Here is a 19,582-nt window from a genome sequence, read left to right as displayed (position 1 = left end):
GAAAAAGGTGCAAAATATGTGGATGTGCAGCAGCCTTGGTTTGAGACAATTTTACTGGAGATTTTAAAGTCTGATCAACCCCTAATGCATATCATTCTCTTCGTCTTCGAAAGAGCTTCGGGTGGGTATCTTAAACACCTCAATCGGAGCCTCATAGAAGAAGTTATGGCCGTTTTACGAACACTGCGCTGTCCAGAAACTCTCACCCGGCCGGGTGGATTTTTACCCTATAATTCCACCCGGCCGGGTGGCTCAAATTGAGCAGAATCTGGTCGAAAATCATCACCCGGCCGGGTGAGTTTTACCCTTTATAATTCCACCCGGCCGGGTATGTTGTTTTGGCGTATTTTTATGCCAAAACGCGATTTTTGAAGGGGATTAAGAGGAGAAGAAGCCTAGGGTTCATTCCATTCCACACCTAACGCCTCCTACACTCACACACCACCCCAAGCACACCTTTGAGAGAGAGAATTGAAGATTGAAGACTTCCAATCGGGAGATTGAAGTCACCTCTCCATCGATTGATCTCACAGGAGTCTTACTATCTTTACTTCATGTATTTGTTGAATTCATTTGTTTTGAACATGATTTTCTTTATAAACATGAGTAGCTAAACCTCTCTTGTAGAATTCTTGGTGATGATGCACTAATTTCATAGTTTTTATCCGATTGATTTGGTTCTTGCCTTGCTCTTGTAGTTATTTGTTTATTCTTGGGTTTATTCCTTTCAATTGCTTGATCACCACTTGATTGTGTAGGATTAATTAGATTAATCGGGAGATGAAATAGTTAATCCGGAAAGAAGAATAATTCACACCTTAATACAATAGAACTCGGGAGAGTTGAGGTTTTGAGTGAGGTCATTAACCTAATCGAACTTTTGGGAGTTAGAGGTTTTAGGATTAGAAGGGGACTTCAATTCTAGCATCTAATCTACAGGTTTCTCACCTCGGGAGGGGGTTTAATCTATAATCGTGGTTGACTTAGTAACTCTAGAGACACCAAAAGGTAAAGCGAATCAATTGGATAAGAGCTTGGAATTGTGCATCGGATCCTTGAGTTCTACAATTTCTCCATATTATCATTCATATCATTATCACACCGTGTTTCCTTGTCTGAATTGTTATTTGCTTATTATATGCTTTTATTAGTTGTTAGAACAAACCAAACTGCATTTGATTGTCTAGATAGTAGTTGATTTTTGTTCGTGGTAGTTAAGTTGATACAAAATTGTCTCTGTGGGATACGATACTCTTGCTTACTGATTGCTACACTAGCCCCGTACACTTGCGGGTATTACTTGTGTTAAAATAAGTTGAGTCATTTATTTTAGTTAAAAATTGACAGAATCATTACTTTTAAACTAATGTTATGCCTAAATCATAATATCAAACTAAATATGCTATCAATATAACAAATAATAGTTAAACATTATTAATTGAAACGATACATAATATGGAAATTCTAAAATAGCCAAATTCATAAAATAAAATGCAGAAGACTAATAAAAGTACTACAACTAATAAAACCTTAATCTAATTAAAAGTACAACAACTAATAAAACCTTAATCTAATTTAAAGTACAACAACTAATAAAACCTTAATCTAATAATAACCCCGTAAATCAAAATCAAATCCTCCAATACTTTTAAATTTTGAATTTTAGTTGTTTCATGTGTACGTTGTAATATTTTTATAGTATTTTTTATTGTATTTAAATTTTCTAAATTATGTAGTACTTTGTTATTTAATAAATAATATATTTCATATACAGTTATATTAATTAATTAAGTAATTAATTTTATTATATTTAATTTAAGTTATTGACAAAGTGTCATGTGGTTAGTGTCTAATTTAGATAAAAGAATAATTGAAAAGTATAAAAATTAAGTGAGTGAGGAATATTATTTTAGTTTTGAATTTAATATATATGGTTGAAGTAAAATCAATATTTAGTGTAACATTTACACCAGAATGAGTTTGAGTTTATTGTAATGGTGGAAGATGCTCTTAGTCTTGGACAAGTCATACTAATGGGTTTTGTAAATGTCATTGTTAGGGTACGCAAAACGATGCACTTTATTGGGCCGGACTTGAGGCATGGCCAAGCCCCAAGGGAATGGTTGTGCATGGAGTGAGGCGGGGGGTAGACCTAGGGATGGGCAACCAGCAAGGATTGCAAAGCAGTCTAAGCGAGTGACGAAGCTAGGATTTTTTGGCTGGGGGAGCCCAAAAACTGTTTATAATGTGAGCTATTTTTGACGTTGACATCAATGTCCAGTAAACAACGACATGAGAGGGAAGAATGGTGAGAGATATAGATGGTAATGAGTTAAATAATAGAGATATAGATGGTAAAGAGTTAAATAATCACATAATGTGTTACGACTGCACTTTGCTAAGGATAGCAACGCCGAGAGACCGTGTTTTGTTGATCTCTAATGAGGCATTTTGCTACTGATTATGTTTTGCTCCACATGATCTAATGATGGTATTTTGCTACTGATATCCATGTTGTGTACATATTTGAATTGTGTTGTTCTTGAAGGAGTTTGAAACCCGATTCTAATTCAGCATCATCTGAAATCTAATGTGGCTTTTGCTTCATCTTCTTTGCTTTGGAATACTCCGGCAAAGAGCCATGAAAATGATTATCCACGAAAATTATTTCTAAAATAGTTAAACCCAAAATATAAAAATCAAACAAGTTTAAAATAATAATCTTTACAATCTACGAAGTAAGAATAAAAAATACTTCCAGGTTTTTGCAGTTTTTTTGTGTTCTCACTTCTAATTCATCATCATCTGAAATCTAATGTATCAATATCTTCAATTTAAGATAATTTAGACGTAATTTTTCATTCTACAACTAAAAATATTACTCCCTCCGTCCCCCATAATTTGTCACCATTTGACCCGGCACGGGTTTTAAGAAATGTAATACAAAGTGGGTTGAAAAAGTTAGTGGCATATAAGTCCTACTTTTATATATTAGTTTTATAATAAAATGTGACTGGGAATGAGTTAGTGAAATATGAGGTCCACGACAAAAATGGTGAAAGTGAAATGTGACAAATTTTTAGGGACGGACGAAAATGGAAATAAGTGACAAATTTTCAGGGACGGATAAAGTATCTTAAGATAGATTACATCTTTTAAAATCATCAAATCAGCATTGAATTCATATATTCGTTAACCTCATAAATTTGTAAATACTATCCTATAATACCAATAAACTTAATTTTAGATTATAAAATAATAATCTTAACAATCTACGAAGTAAGAATAAAAATAATTCTTAAATCCCACAAATTTATATAATAACAAAAAACTTTATAATTACATGAAAGAAAGATCTTGTCTTTGTAAATCCTCTTTGCAGTCCAATGTTAATGAGATTCAAAATGATTGAATAAATTATATAGAAACACAATAGTTGCTCTTACAGTAGAGCATAAGTAACAGCACAAAGATCATACAATATTCAAGAAACAGAAGCTCAAACTTTGTGTTACACGGTTAAAAATGTGATCTCTAAGTCATCCTGAGCTAGCTCGGTCTTGACGGTTTTCGACATCTTCTAATCACCAACACAAAGGTCTAATCGGTGTCCATATAGATCCTCGTGTTCTTCTACTATCTTTTTTGATCATACCACAGCTGCGAAATCGATCTCAGCGTTGCTATTTCTCCAACTTCAAATGGGATTTCTCCGAGTTCGAATAAATGGCTGAGGCTAAAAATGCACACTAAATTCTAAAAATGTGTACTAGCCCAATCTACGTAATCAACTTCCTATATTTCAAATAGGCATATTCAATTTTATTTGTGGTTCCATGGAAAATGATTGGCAATATTTTTAGATCTTAAACCTACAAATTGCCACAGAAAAATAATCTAATGATAAGAGGTTTAAGTTTAATATATCACACCAAATTAAAAAAAATCCTATTTTTCTTTACATTGATAAAATTATAAAATTATTGATTTTGTTTACATTTTTTTTGCAAAACTATATCATCGGTTAAAAATAGAAAATTTTATCTTCTAAAAATCATGAACACAAAATACTACTCCACAAAAAATAGTCTCTAACAAAGTTTCGTTTATAAATAAATTCAAAATCATATCACTAACATCACTAAAACAACAAAAAAAGTTAAATACAAATAAACATTTGTGCATAGCCATGGAAGAATCTCCCTCCGCCGCCGCCGCCGACTCCCTCCACGGCGCCACCAATCTCCGGCCATTCTCCGTCTTCGCTGTCCCTCGGCTCTGGCCTCACTCAGCTCCACAATGAGAGGAACCAAACAACTCTGACAGAAATATGAGGTCATATGTAAATGCTCTTGTGCAGTCCAATGTTTATCAAATGCAAAAAAGATTGAAAACAAATTACATAAAAACAAAATGCATGTTTATTACCTCTTTTGCAGTTCAATGTTTACCAAATACCCTCATGAAGGTCTAATTGCTCTCCATATAGATCCTCATGTTCTTCTACTATCTTTTTCGCTGACGCCACAACTGCTTCACTGCACCAATACAACGAAATCGATTTCAGCGTTGCTATTTCTCCAACTTCAGATGGGATTTCCTCGAGTAAGGATAAACGATTGAGACTAAGCTTCTCGAGACGTGGAAAGTGGGAGCTGTCTGACACAATCCAATTTACTAGATCACATTCCCACAACCGTAGAAGCTTGAGGTTCTGGAACTGGCCTTCAATTGTTTCCCACTTGCCTGTTTGGAAGTCACCATTTATTAATACGAGCTTCTCAAGAAGAGGCAACGAACCGATTTTAGGCAATATGTCTTCCCACGTTGTGGCAAACTCCGTGCTATCATGGTCTTGAACAACCAACTTCTTGATAGAGTTAGGGAAATTAATCCTCATCCAAAAGTCACCACTTTGATCAAAGGTTTTGCAGCGTAAGCATTCCAATTTACTGAAGCATTGAAGATAGCTTAGACAGTTTTCTCCCTCCTTTTGATCCGAATAGTATGTTAAATCAAATTTCTTCACATTGGGAATTCTTTTAACCACCTCCTCATTCAATAACAAATCCGCAACTCCTTTGAGTGTTTGCAGATTCTCCATAATGACAATGTCACTATCGTCACTAGGAGGATTTGGGAGAATAAATGTAGTCTCCAGAAATTCAAGATGCCGAAGTTGATGCAGTTTCCAAATTTCATTTGGTACATCAAGATAGTTCCAACATTCAATAATCAATGTCTGTAGATTCCAAAGGAGATCAATTGAACTAAGAAATCTGGAGTCATTATCAACAGTGATAGTAGCAAGGTACCGTGAGTTCACCAATTCAATCACATTTTCTAGGAAATAACTATCAGAAACACATGCTCTGAATGTCCTCAACAATCTAAGATCGCGAGTCAGAAGAACTTTATCAACCGAACTTGATGTTTCGTCGTACTCACATATTATTGTACGAGTGTGTGGCAAATATCCTAACAACCCTGCAGTTTTAAGAACGACTCGACGTTCGCTAATACTGGCCGGAGAATCATCTCTTACGACATGGTAAAATCTTTCCTTTTCAGCTTCTTTCAAACACAAATCTCTCAACAAATCATGAATTTTACAATACTTAACGTTTCCAGTAGACCCCAATTCATCAACTAAAACGAGATTTCTATCAACCAATTCCTTAAAATACTCTTGCGCAAGTGTTTCCAAACATTTTCCACTCCTTGGTTTTAAAAATCCTTCAGAAACCCATAACTTCTCAAGCATTGACACACGGATACGGTAATCTTCCTTAAAAACACCCATATACAAAAAGCATGGCTTTAAATAGTTCGGCAGATAGATATAGCTCATCCTCACTATTTTCAAGCAAAATCCATCGTTAATAACAATTGAATTTAAATTTTGCTCTATACGCTCCCAACATTCTTTTGTGCGCTCAGATTTTGCCAAAAGACCTCCTATTGTAGCAATTGATAAAGGAAGTCCTTTACAATTTGCTACAATATTCTTTCCAATCTTCTCCAACTCAATTGGACAACTTTCTTTCCCAAACACGGTCATACGAAATAAATCCCAACCACTAGCCTCATCTAGAAATTTCATGTCAATTATACAAGTCTCGTTCAACTTAGAACTCAAGTCAGACAGCCTAGTTGTTACGATTATTCGACTCCCATTTTGGTTATCAGGAAAGAAAAATTGTATCTTCTCCCACACCTCTATGCTCCACATATCATCCATTATTATGAGATATCTCATACCAAACAGAAACTTGTGTAATTTTTCTCCCAAATCATTCTCACTCAGATCACTACTAGAATCTCCACTTGCTCGAAAAAGAACTTCTCTAAGGGTTTCTCTAACATTATAAGTTTGAGAGATTGTAGTCCAAGCACGAATATCAAAACGATCCTTAACAAGTGCATTCTCATATAGTTTCATGGCAAGAGTGGTCTTACCAATGCCACCCATCCCCGTGATGGGGATGATCTGGCGGTTGAGTTGATCACTAGTGAGCTTATCCAAAACTTCAAGAAACACTTCGTCAGAGCCCACGATCACGTTCTCTTTCACAGTGGGAGAAGACGCCGACAAGGCAGCAACGGGCTTCTGCTTGGTCTGAGCTTCAACAGCAATGCTCTTCACCTCTTTGTTGATCAGATCCATTTCTTCTATCACTTTCTGTAGATTGTGATAGAAGTCATGATCTGCAACGATTGTGGATCCACTGTGAATTTGATCCACAATATGGGATTCGATAACATCCTCAGCCGCGTAAACTGCATCAGCAATGCGACGCTCCAATGGATCCGCTTCGTGGCTATCAGCAAAAGGGGAAATATAGCAATCAAGAAACTCCTGCAAGAAGGTAATGTTTTGAGTGAGGGACTGAACATGTTTTTGGTTGATAGAAATGGGAGGAGAAGGATGTTTGTCGAGGGTATCTATGATATGCATAAGAGAAAGCAGAGCTCCATAAGCAGCCATGATTAACAACTCTCTCTCTATGTGAATGAAAATGAAGAACTGTAATAGATAGAAAACCAATCTTGTATTATGAAGGATGCATACGTGGCATCTTGAAATCCGCAAAAAATGCTGCACTTATCCTATCGGATAGAAGTCCCATTTTTGATCGGCCAGGATTTTAGAAAAGTATTTGATTTTGTAAATAAAAGTGGAAAAAGTTAGTCAAACATAAGTCTATTTTTATTATTTGATATTATAATATAATGTTAGTAGAGTGAGTTGTATATTGTGGGTTTACTAGTGAAACCAGTGAATTCTGACTCCGTAGGAGCTCGCAACAAGTTTTCAAAGTAATACCAAAATTCTGAAAATCTTTGATGTAAGGCTGACAAGTTTGAGTTGAGCACTTTAGTTTAACTACAATTATTTTCACTTTTGGTTGTAGTACAATTAGTTTTGATGCAGTTTTGGAATAAGATGAAGAAGGGTGTAAGATAGCATTTGTGGCATCTGCAACTGCCTTTGAGAAGTGGACCACACGATCTGGATAGGCCTTTGAACTTCAACACATTCCCATTCTTCAATGCTTCTAATTTTATTATTTCAATTGGATCTCACTCAATTTATTTTTTATGCAACATAATGGTTGTGTTTAACTAATACTCCACTAATAGCTTACCCGGGGCATGGCCAAGCCCCAAGGGGATGGCAGTGCATGGAGTGAGGCGGGCGGTAGACCTGGGGATGGGCAACCAGCAAGGATTGCAGAGCAGTCCAAGCCAGGGACGAAGCTAGGATTTTTGGCTGGGGAACCCAAAAACTATTTATAATTGTGAGATATTTTTGACGTTGACATCAATGTCCCGTAAACAACAACGACATGAGAGGGAAGAATGGTGAGAGATAGAGATGGTAATGAGTTAAATAATCACATAATGTGTTACGACCGCACTTTGCTGAGGATAGCAAAGCTGGGAAACCGTGACCAAGGGTGGGAAATAAGGAGACGGGAACAGAAAGGGGATAAAACAATGACCTTATATTCACTTAGAAATAAAGGGGAGACAATTTCAAATCAACTCTTAATGACTAAAATTTGAATGGAAATATTACTTTTCAAAATTTAAAACCTTATTCATCAATAGATATTTATTAGAGTATGGAAGATCAATCGATGTTATCTAGAACCTTAGTATGCAGCGGGATGAATACGGTCACATGTATGGAGACATGTACATCTGAGAACACATTGAGCCTCTACTTAAAATAAAATAAAAATCATAAACTCCGCTTAGCATTCTCCACCTTCACTGTTCAACCTGCACATTTACAAAACATTTATCGGTCCATTCTATCGGTTAACAACATTTCTCGGCTCATTATACATGGTTCCAAAGGGCCTCGATTTGCGATTGTGTTCAAGAATTATAGCTTATGTTAGTATGTATGCTCAAAAATTAATCTTGAGACTACTATTGGTTTAAGATGGTGCTTTATTTGTGATATTCCAATTTGATGAAGAGGATTTACAAGAATTATTGGCTGTATGTTTACGAAGTTCACTACTTATTATGAAATTTGTATGTTTAATGGTACTATATGATTCTGGTATTGGGAAAAGGTTACCTGCTTGCTGATAATCATGCTTGCTTTGTTGCTCAAGGTTGTCTGCGAAAGTGATTGGAGATTGTACATGTGGTGAAAACATTGGGATTAAATTTATGGTAATTAAGCAGGAGGTGGAGAGTATTCAAGCAGGAATTATTTTAGTGAATTGGGTTTTTCTAGAGTGGGCTCCAAAAAGTACTTTTTTCTTCTTCTTAAATTGAGCCCACGTTGGCTTTATGTTAAGCCCACTATGCTTTATTTCTTAGATTTAAATTCTTTTCATCAAATCTGACAATTAATAGTTTGATGCATAATTTAAGATTCCTCTTGATTGGTTGTGAACATTCAATACTCTTTCGCTTAGCTACCCATTCGATGTCCTTTTAAGATCACCTAAGAAGATAAGAAAAGTCGGGATGATACATAAATAGTGTTAGAAGCTAGAGATATTTACGACAACTTTAGCTGAAATCAATCTCGATATCAAAATTGTCGACAATGTCGTGAAAATGACAGTATCATTGACATAACTACTATTAATAACATTTCTCATTGAAGACTATACATTGCAACATCAAATATAGCATATAATATCATTCTCCGCACATATTCGTTATTCGAAATCCTACAATATCCTTTCGGTATAGCTCTCCGTATTATTTCGATCAATTTTGTATATATTTAAGTTTAAAATTATCAAATATTTGTGATTTAATTAGATTTATAAATAGACAAGCAATATATTTTATATTTTAAAATAATTAAATATTTGTCATTCAAAATAAATTAAAAACTAAACTAGAATAATAGATAATAATGCATCCGTTCCATATTAATAGAGTCATTTTATTATTTTGGGAAATCCAAGTTAATTTAGTCATTTCTATTTTTAGCAAAAAGTAATCATCTCTCTTACTTTATTCTCTATCTACTTAACACATTATTCTTAAACTCTGTGTTGAAAAGAAACGCCTCTACTAACAAGGAACAGAGGGAGTACTATAACTAAAGTATTTAAAATAAAAAGGATAGATTAGCTAGAATAACGAACACTACTATAAATAAAGAAATAAAATTAGACTAGCAAGAATGATAACTAACACTGTAAATAAAGTATGGTGTTGATTAAGTGATAAAGCTTTGAAAAGTACTCCCTCCGTCCACTAAAGATGACTCACTTTCCTTTTTGGTTTGTCTCATTCAAGATTACTCATTACCATAAATGGAGACACATTTCTCTCTACTTTATTCCCTCTCTCTTACTTTACTCTCTCCATTTAACAAATAAAATAAAATTGCATAAAACTCCGTGCCGCCCAAGGAAGGGGTCATCTTCCTTGAGATGGAGGGAGTATATGCAAATGGTATATAGTACTCCCATAGGATAAGGCCATCCACAACGCTGTCTCTATACCGTCCCTTATTCCGTCCCTTAAATACTATTTAGCCACTATTTGGCCACTATTTGAGGGCCCCGTTGTCCTTTTTTACTCCATCCCTTAACTAAGGGACGCAGCCTGCAACGCTCCGTCCCTTAACCGTCCCTTATTCCATCCCTTAATTACTATTCATTCAATTTCAATTTGTATTTTTTTTTCCAACCCAATTCAATTAAAACAAACACACTTTATTAAAAAACACACTTTATTAAAAAACACACAAACTAAATAAACACACAAAATAAAAAAAAAAACACAAAATAAAAAAACACACAAAATAAAAAAAAACTACTCCGCCGGCGAATCATCCTCCGGAGGCGGTCGAGGTTTAGGGGGAGTCGGAAGGTCAAGTTGTGCTGCCATAGCAACAATTCCGTTCCACCAGGCCGTGAATTGGGCGTACGAGAAGCGGGAAGTGTCCGCCATTGTGGCGGTCGCGTACGCCACCATAAGTGTGTCCGAGCGTCCCCGCGAGCCCGATCCCGAGGCCGACTGGCTTGATTCGCCTCGGCCCTTCCTTGCTCTAGCCGCTTTCGCCGCCTTTGTCCCTTGCGGCCGACGGCGCCCACGCACGGATCCTCCAGCATCGCCGACCGTACCCGCAAACTCCTGGGATTCAGCCTCAGGTTGGCTGATGCCCTCAGTGTCACCACCAGACGCACCACCAGACGAGTATTGGCCACTCGCCGTATGCCTCGTGCGCTTCGAGGTTGAGCCCGAGCTGGAGCGGACACCGCCGGCCCACCGTTCCTCGTCCTTGACGGCCTGCCAAACATCAACAAATTTGAATTGTTGACGAGTGTCCTGGTAGAAGGTGCGCAAAGCGGCTGGCAAAATGTCGGCTACCGTGGCCCCGCTTTGGACACGAGCCGCTTCGGCCGAGTAGATGCCGCAGAATTTTTTGACCTGCCTGTCGACTCGGTCAAAGTGGGAGCGGAGCATTTTATAGTGCCGCTTGAATGAGCCTTTCGGCTTTATCTGGTGGTAGACCTCGCAGACCTTTTCCCAGAAACACTTCCGGGCTTGTTGGTTCCCGACGATGGGATCGTACGAGACGGTGATCCAGGCGTTGTACACCGCCAGCGTTTCTTTGGGGCCATACGGATGCCGGCCTAGATCCTCCTCGTCCTCCTCCTCCTCCTCCTCCTCTTCTCGGCCACCTCCACTGCCGCGAACTACTTCCGGCGTGGGATCAACGGGAAAATCCTCCCGAATCTGGGATAATCCCTGCGAATTACGCGAGGCGGAGGGGCGGGCATATGCATCAACGTCAAAATTGGGTGGTTGGTACCCCCGGGCGTCGCCGAACCCTGGGTGCCCGGCGTCGACGAACTAGAACCTCCCTGTGTGTTGATCATGGTCTCCCAATTGGCGAACGCGTTGAGATCCCATCCGCCGGAGCCTCCACCGCCGTAGTTGCCGTCGCCGGACATCTTGTTAAGGAGTTGTTAGATGAAAAATTGAAGAGGAAATTGAGATGATTTAGGAATGGTAGATGTGTAGTTGTGTGTGAAATGAGGATGAGTTAGTGGTATTTATAGAGTAAAAAAATTAATTAAAAATAAAACAAAAAACAAAATAACGGTAATATTACCGTGATTTTTTTTTCATTTTTTTTTATTTTTTTTTTAAAAATTCGAATTTTTTAAAAAAAATAATAATTATTGCGTCATCACGTGACGACGCCCACTCGCGGGCCGGCGAGTGGGCGTCACGCTCTACGCCGGGTCGCGCCACGTCGCCCAGGCGCGTGGCGAGCTGGCTCGTCTCGTGTCTCGGAGACACGGGCCAAGGGACGCGACGGCACGGGACAAGCGACGAGACGATGGCGGCAACGCGTCGTGCGGCTGTGCCGTCCCTCAGGAACGGGACTCGGAACGCGGCGCGCGCCGCGTTGCAGATGCTCTAAGTGCAGCATTTTTTGTGGATTTCAAGTTGCCACGTATGCATCCTTCACAATACAAGATTGGTTTTCTATCTATTACAGACTTCATTTTCATTCACATAGAGAGAGAGAGTTGTTAATCATGGCTGCTTATGGAGCTCTGGTTTCTCTTATGCATATCATCGAAACCCTCGAGAAACATCCTTCTCCTCCCATTTCTATCAACGAAAAACAAGTTCAATCCCTCACTCAAAACATTACCTTCTTGCAGGAGTTTCTTGATTGCTATATTTCCCCTTTTGCTGATAGCCACGAAGCTGATCCATTGGAGCGTCGCATTGCTGATGCAGTTTACGCGGCTGAGGATGTTATCGAATCCCATATTGTGGATCAAATTCACAGTGGCTCCACAATTGTTGCAGATCATGAATTCTATCACAATCTACAGAAAGTGATAGAAGAAATGGATCTTATCAACAAAGAGGTGAAGAGCATTGCTGTTGAAGCTCAGACCAAGCAGAAGCCCGATGTTACCTTGTCGGCGTCTTCTCCCACTGTGAAAGAGAACGTGATCGTGGGCTCCAACGAAGTGTTTCTTGACGTTTTGGATAAGCTCACCAGTGATCAACTCAAGCGCCAGATCATTCCCATCACGGGGATGGGTGGCATTGGTAAGACCACTCTTGCCATGAATCTATTAGAGAATGCACTTGTTAAGGAGCGCTTTAATATACGTGCTTGGACTACAATTTCTCAAACTTATAATGTTAGAGAAACACTTAGAGAAGTTCTTTTTCGAGCAAGTGGAGATTCAAGTAGTGATCTGAGTGAGAAGGAGTTGGGACAAAAATTATACCAGCTTTTGTTCGGTAGGAAAATTCTTGTAATAATGGATGCTATGTGGAGCATAGAGGCGTGGGAGAAGATAAAATTTTTCTTTCCTGATAACCAAAATGGAAGTCGAATAATCATAACAACTAGGTTGTCTGACTTGAGTTCTCAGTTTAACGAGTCTTGTATAGTTGCCATGAAATTTCTAGATGAGGCTAGTAGTTGGGATTTATTTTGTAAGACAGTGTTCGGGAAAGAAAGTTGTCCAATTGAGTTGGAGAAGATTGGAAAGCATGTTGTAGCAAATTGTTAAGGACTTCCTTTGTCAATTGCTACAATAGGAGGTCTATTGGCAAAATCTGAGCGCACAAAAGAATATTGGGAGCATATAGATCAAAATTTGAATTCAATTGTTATTAACACTAATGAAGGATTTTGCTTGAAAATATTGAGGATGAGTTATATCTATCTGCCGAACTATTTAAAGCCATGCTTTTTGTATATGGGTGTTTTTAAGGAAGATTACTTTATTTGTGTGTCAGTGCTTAAGAAGTTATGGGTTTCTGAAGGATTTTTAAAATCAAGGAGTGGAAAATGTTTGGAAACTCTTGCACGAGAATATTTTAAGGAATTGGTTGATAGAAATCTCATTTTAGTTGATGGATTGGGGCTTACTGGAAACATTAAGCATTGTAAAATTCATGATTTGTTGAGAGATTTGTGTTTGAAAGAAGCTGAAAAGGAAAGATTTTACCATGTCATAAGTGATGATCCTCCTGCAAGTATTAGCGAACGTCGAGTCGTTCTTAAAACTGCAGGGTTGTTAGGATCTTTGTCACATACTCGTTCCATAATATGTCAGTATGACAAAGCAGTACATGAGCATGGCAAAATCCTACCCTCTCAGGATATTCGATTGTTGAGGACATTCAGAGCATGTCATTATTATGTTTTTTTCCTAGAAAATGTGTTTGAATTGGTGAACTCACGGTTCCTTGCTATCAGTGTTCATGATGAGTCCAAATTCTGTAGTTCAATTGATCTCCTTTGGAATCTACAGACATTGATTATTTATTCATCTTCTCCGAACTATCTTCATGTACCAAATGAAATTTGGAAACTGCATCAACTTCGGCATTTTGAATTTACAGGGTTTCCATCGATTCTCCCGAATCCTCCTAGTGACGACAGTTACATTGTCATTATGGAGAATCTGCAGACACTCAAAGGAGTTAAGGGTTTGCTATTGAATGAGGAGGTGGTTAAAAGAATTCCCAATGTGAAGAAATTGCATTTAACATGCACTTTGGATCAAAAGGGGGGAGAAAACTAAGCTATCTTCAATGCTTCAGTAAATTGGAATGCTTCAGTAAATTGGAAAGCTTACGCTGAACCCTAAGCTATCAAAGTGGTGACTTTTTGCTGAGGATTAATTTCCCCAATTCTATCAAGAAGTTGGTTGTTCAAGACGTTTATGGCACGAAGTTTGGCACAAAGTTGGAAGACATATTGCCTAAAATCGGTTCGTTGCCTCTTCTTGAGAAGCTCGTATTACGTCGTGGTGTCTTCAGAACCAGCAAGTGGGAAACAATTGAAGGCCAGTTCCAGAAGCTCAAGTTTCTGGAGTTGTTTTCATGTAGAGGTCTAGTAAATTGGATTGTGTCAGACAGCTCCCACTTTCCACTTCTCCAGAAGCTTAGTCTCAATTATTTATCCAAACTCAAGGAAATCCCATCTGAAGTTGGAGAAATAGCAACGATGAAATCGATTTGGATGTGTCAGTGCAGTGAAGCAGCTGTGGCGTAAGCGAAAAAGATAGTAGAAGAACGTGAGGATCTATATGGAGAGCAATTACACCTTGTGGTGATAGCTTAGAATGCAATTTGGTAAACATTGGACTGCAAAAGAGGTAATAAACATGCATTGCATTTTAATGTAATTTGTTTTCAATCTTTTTTTGCATTTGATAAACATTGGACTGCAAAAGAGCATTTACATATGACCTCATATTTCTGTCAGTCTTGTTTGCTTGCTCTCATTGTGGAGCTGAGTGAGGCCGGGGCCGAGGGACGGAGAAGAGGGAGAATGGCCGGAGATTGGTGGCGCCGTGGAGGGAGTCGACAGTGGCGGCGGCGGAGGGAGATTCTTCCATGGCTATAAACAAATGTTTATTTGTATTTAATTTTTTGTTGTTTTAGTGATGTTAGTTATATGATTTTGAATTTATTTTATAAACGAAACTTTGTTAGAGACTATTTTTTGTGTAGTATTTTGTGTTCATGATTTTTAGAAGATAAAATTTCAACTGATAAAATTTTTAAGAGCAAGCATTCTGTTTCTTACTTATGCTCTACATAAAAGAAGTAATAAACATGCATTGTGATTCCATGTAATTTGTTTTCAATCTTTTTTCATTTGATAAATATTGGATTTGCATATGAGCTCTTATTTCTGTCAGTGTGTTGTTGCTTGCTCTCACTGTGGTCTAGTCGAAAAAGGGCTTGCTTACTTCAACTCGATGGAGGAGATACACAACATCAGGCCGAACCAGAGGCACTACACGTGTGTGGGGAGCATGCTGTCTCGAGCATGCTGTCTCCATGAGGCGGAGGAGTTCATAGCGAGTATGCTGTGTGAACCTGAGGCGAACGCGTGGTCTGGTCTGCTCTGCTCAGTGGCTGCAGAACCTATGGGGACGAGGAATTGGGCTCGAGGGCGTCTGAGAAGCTCTCAGATCTTGCGGAGGAGGGCGTATGTTCTGCTGTCGAATAGCTATGCTTGGGGAGGGCGATGGGTCGATGCGATGAAGACGAGAGACGTGATGAGCCGGAAGGGATCAAGAAGAGTGGGGGTTGCAGTTGGATGGAGCTGAGAAACAGAGTGCATTTGTTTTATTCACAGGATGAAAGTCATGAGAGAAATGAGATGGATTTTGCAGATGTTGAATACTGAAAAAGAATCATATATTTGAACATCCATTTTTTGTGATATACATATATCTCTAGGAGAATTGGGCTAATATTATTTGTGAGTCAAGAAGTTGAGTGAGATTAGTTTGTGTATTAACATCTTTTTCTAGTAAAGAAAATGGGATTTTGGAGCAAGGTTGGGTGCTAATAGTTGAGAGGTAGTTAGTATATACTATATTCTATTGGATAAGTCATACCAATGGGTTTTTGAAATGTAGTTGTTAGGATAAGTCATACCAATGGGTTTGGTTTGTATATTAACATCTTTTTCTAGTAGTTGTTAGAGTAGTAAAGAAAATCCAACTATTTTGAAAAGGCCCCATGTTCGTGAGTACTCTTGAATTACTATTTTGTTTTATAATCGTTCAGATCATAACTCTGTAAATCTCATGTTCTTGAATTATTTTGTTTTGTAAACATCCTGATCATCATAACAACTGATGTAACACGTAAATAGTATAGGTCTTTCTCATTTATGGAGACTGTTGCAAGTGCCTTCTATTTCCAAACCAAATGATAAAGTTATAAATTTAATTTTGACATGCATTTATAGATATCAGATTATGATGAATGAGAGTACAAATGAACTACAAGAACTGGTTACAGGCTCAATTTTCGCTCGAGTAACAAAGTGCATCCCGACAGGGCTTCGAATTTCTTTAAGGATAACACAATCCAAAGTGCACATAGATACAAAACATTATATTAGTGACAAAATAGCATCATTAGATCATGTGGAGCAGCAAAAGAGACTTTCAAGACCATGTTAAGTTGTGCATCAAAACATGTACAGCAAAAATTTGCCCATCCTAGAAAAGTTTACGGGGGCATATCAGGGGTTCGACCAAAACACGCTTTCCATATTAACAAAATGCAAGAGTACCTAGCATGTCGGGTCAGGCCCAACCAGGTTGATCTTCCCTCAATGGTTCAGTTGGTGCATTGTTGCCATCCTCTTTGTGGTCAGTGTGATGTTTGTGGCCAAGTCCATTTTTCCCGATTGCATGGCTGCAGCATCAGATTTAATTGATTGAGCCGCTGCCATCATAGTTTCGTGAAAACTGCGCTGGTTAGTGGTGGCTCCATCAAATTTCTCTGTGCTGGACTTCTTATTCTGAATTCCGGTTGGGGCTTCTGCTTCGGCTTCTATCTTTATTATTGGAAGCAGCCATCATTCTCTCGTGAAAGCTCTTCTGATGAAAGCTTCCAGTAGCGTTTGAGTCGTGACCAAATGACCCAGAACCATACCTGCGAGAATACGAAGAATGTGATTGTGATTGATAGCCGAGAACTAATAATCGCAAATCGATAATGAACTGAAATGAAGAACACCGGAATTACGTGGTTCGGCCGTAAATGACCTACGTCCACGGAGGAGATAATCTGCTGTATTTACTAGATCGACAAGAATGAAGATTACAATTGTTACACACACTCCAATAACACTCAAATCACTTTACTCTTGATTGAGTTTACAGATCACTCTTCGCAACTCTCACAGATTGGAATAGATCTCACCAAGAAAGTGTGTTGATGTAACTAACTAACTAACTAACTACAAGAGATAGGATCCGATTATATATCAGCTTCACGGTAGATGACTCAGCCTTCTCGAAGCATCCACCTCTCAACCGAAATAACTAACTCTTTACGTAGCTAATTCCCATGCAAGTCCTTGAGCCTTTGTCCCTTGTTCAACAAGCTCACACCACCATGCATTAACAAATCTCCACCTTGTGACTAGTGAACGAGCCCGATTACCTCCTCATCCTTCCTAATTCTGTTCCAAACCAATTAGCTCCAAGCAATATCTCAGCTTGGTGCTAGGAATCACCTTAGTCAGCATGTCCGAAGCATTATCATCAGTTGCTACCTTTGTCACCCTCACGGTTCCCTTATTCACCTCATCTCTTATGAAGTGTAGCCTCACGTCCACGTGTTTGCTTCTTTCATGAAATGTCTAGTGCTTAGTTAAGCATATTGCACTGACAGAATCACATTTTATCTCCACAGAACTCTGCTCAACTCCAAAGTCCCCGAGAATCCCTTTCAGCCAGAACGATTCTTTCACTGCCTCTGCAAGGGCAATATACTCTGCTTCCGTGGTAGAAAGAGCCACCACTGATTGAAGGCAAGATTTCCAGCTCACAGCAGTACCATTTAAGGTAAATACATAACCAAACTGAGACTTCCGAGTGTCATAATTCACTGCATAATCTGAGTCTGAGAATCCAATCAACTGGTCTCCACCTTGATTCTTGCTTCTTCTGAACACTATGGCATAATCAGTGGTCCCCCTGAGGTATCTCATCAGCCACTTAAGCGCATGCCAGTGTTCCAAACCAGGGTCAGCCATGAACCTGCTTACTACACTCATTGCATGGCCAAGATCAGGTCTAGTACATACCATAGTATACATTATGCTTCCAATGATACTAGCATAAGGAATTTTATCCATTTCCTCTCTTTGCTCATCACTCGTTGGGCACTGCTCTTTACTGAGTTTGAACTGCTGAGCCATAGGGAGTGTAACCGGCTTTGAGTCTTGCATCTGAAACTTCTTGAGCACTTTGCCCAAGTAATCTTTCTGTGTTAGTCTCAGTTCTCCCTTCCCTCTGTCTCTTACCATATCCATCCCAAGGATTTTCTTGGCATTGCCAAGATCCTTCATGTCAAACTCCTCTTGCAGCTGACTCTTAACCTTCTGAATTTCTGCCAAGTTAGGGGCTGCCACTAGCATGTCATCTACATAGAGCAATAGATAGGCTGAGACTTCTCCATCCACCTTTCTGATGTAAACACAATCATCATACTTGGATTTTTCAAAACCAATTCTCAGCATATATTCATCAAATTTGAGATACCATTGTCTCGAGCTTTGCTTGAGACCATATAAGCTTTTTCTGAGTAGACACACTTTCCCTTCATCTCCTTTCTTGATGAAACCCTCAGGCTGCTCCATATATATGGTTTCTCTTAGATCACCATGTAGAAAAGCTGTCCTCACATCCAGCTGATGCAACTCCCAATCTTTCTGCACAACAACAGCCAACAAGATCCGAATAGAGCTATGTTTAACTACAGGTGAGAACACCTCATTGTAGTCGATTCCTTGCTTCTGTGTGTACCCCTTTGCAACCAAACGTGCCTTATACCTCACAGTGTCATTCTGGAAAGACTCTATTTTCTTCTTGAAAACCCACTTTGAACCCACTGCTTTCTGATTTCTTGGTCTCAAAACCAGCACCCAGGTCTTGTTTTTGTATAGAGAATCAATCTCTTCTTGCATGGCTCTGAGCCACTTGTCCTTCTCTGGAGTCCTCACTGCTTCTTTATAGGTGGATGGCTCATGATAGTCAATACTTTCTGCTACTGTCAATGCATAATATACCATATCATAATCTGCAAACCTTGCTGGAAGTCTGTGTTGTCTCTTTGGTCTGCTTGGCTTTGGTGTTGGTACTCTATCTGGATACTCATGTCTTTCTCCAGCACCTTGATGTGTAGTAGTCACATCCTCTGATACTTCATCACTAGCTTCAGACACACCAGATGGCTCCCCCTCAGATACACTAGATGGCTCCACCTCAACTTGAATATCATCTGACTTTTGTCTCAGAAAAGGCATCTCATCTTCTTTGAAGACATCTCTGCTAATTACAACCTTATTTCTTCCAGGTTCAGTGCACCACAACCTATAACCCTTCACCCCCTTTTGATACCCAAGCATAACACATTTGATAGCCCTGGCCTCAAGCTTTCCCTGCCTCAAATGTGCATATGCTCTTGATCCAAAAACCCTTAGCTTGCTGTAATCACCAGATGAACCATACCACATGGTATCTGGGGTTTTGAATCCAATGGCTGATGAAGGACATTT

At 38.9% G+C, this 19,582-nt stretch overlaps 2 protein-coding genes across 3 annotated transcripts; one reads left to right on the top strand and one right to left on the bottom strand.

The window, feature by feature from the left end:
• Positions 1-4,038: 4,038 nt before the first annotated feature.
• On the bottom strand, positions 4,039-7,028 carry LOC121778465 (putative late blight resistance protein homolog R1A-10). Its single transcript, XM_042175821.1, has 2 exons — positions 4,429-7,028; positions 4,039-4,319 (listed from the first exon to the last, which is right to left on the bottom strand). The coding sequence occupies exon 1, from the start codon at positions 6,986-6,988 to the stop codon at positions 4,448-4,450; it is 2,541 nt and encodes an 846-aa protein (XP_042031755.1). The 5' UTR covers positions 6,989-7,028; the 3' UTR covers positions 4,039-4,319; positions 4,429-4,447.
• A 5,001-nt stretch (positions 7,029-12,029) lies between these two features.
• On the top strand, positions 12,030-15,126 carry LOC121778578 (disease resistance protein RPP13-like). 2 transcript variants are annotated; one of them, XM_042175947.1, is made up of 3 exons: positions 12,030-12,573; positions 13,885-14,642; positions 14,753-15,126. In XM_042175947.1, exons 1-2 carry the CDS (start codon positions 12,045-12,047, stop codon positions 14,064-14,066), a joined length of 711 nt encoding a protein of 236 aa, XP_042031881.1. In that variant the 5' UTR covers positions 12,030-12,044; the 3' UTR covers positions 14,067-14,642; positions 14,753-15,126. The 2 variants fall into 2 exon arrangements, with proteins under 2 accessions (XP_042031881.1, XP_042031880.1); XM_042175946.1 differs by having other exon boundaries at positions 12,030-14,642.
• Positions 15,127-19,582: the final 4,456 nt, after the last annotated feature.

This window comes from Salvia splendens, chromosome 19 (assembly GCF_004379255.2).
Source record: "Salvia splendens isolate huo1 chromosome 19, SspV2, whole genome shotgun sequence".
Lineage (NCBI taxonomy): Eukaryota > Viridiplantae > Streptophyta > Magnoliopsida > Lamiales > Lamiaceae > Salvia > Salvia splendens.
Note: the sequence above shows the minus strand (reverse complement) of the source record. Positions and strands in the feature narration are given on the sequence as shown.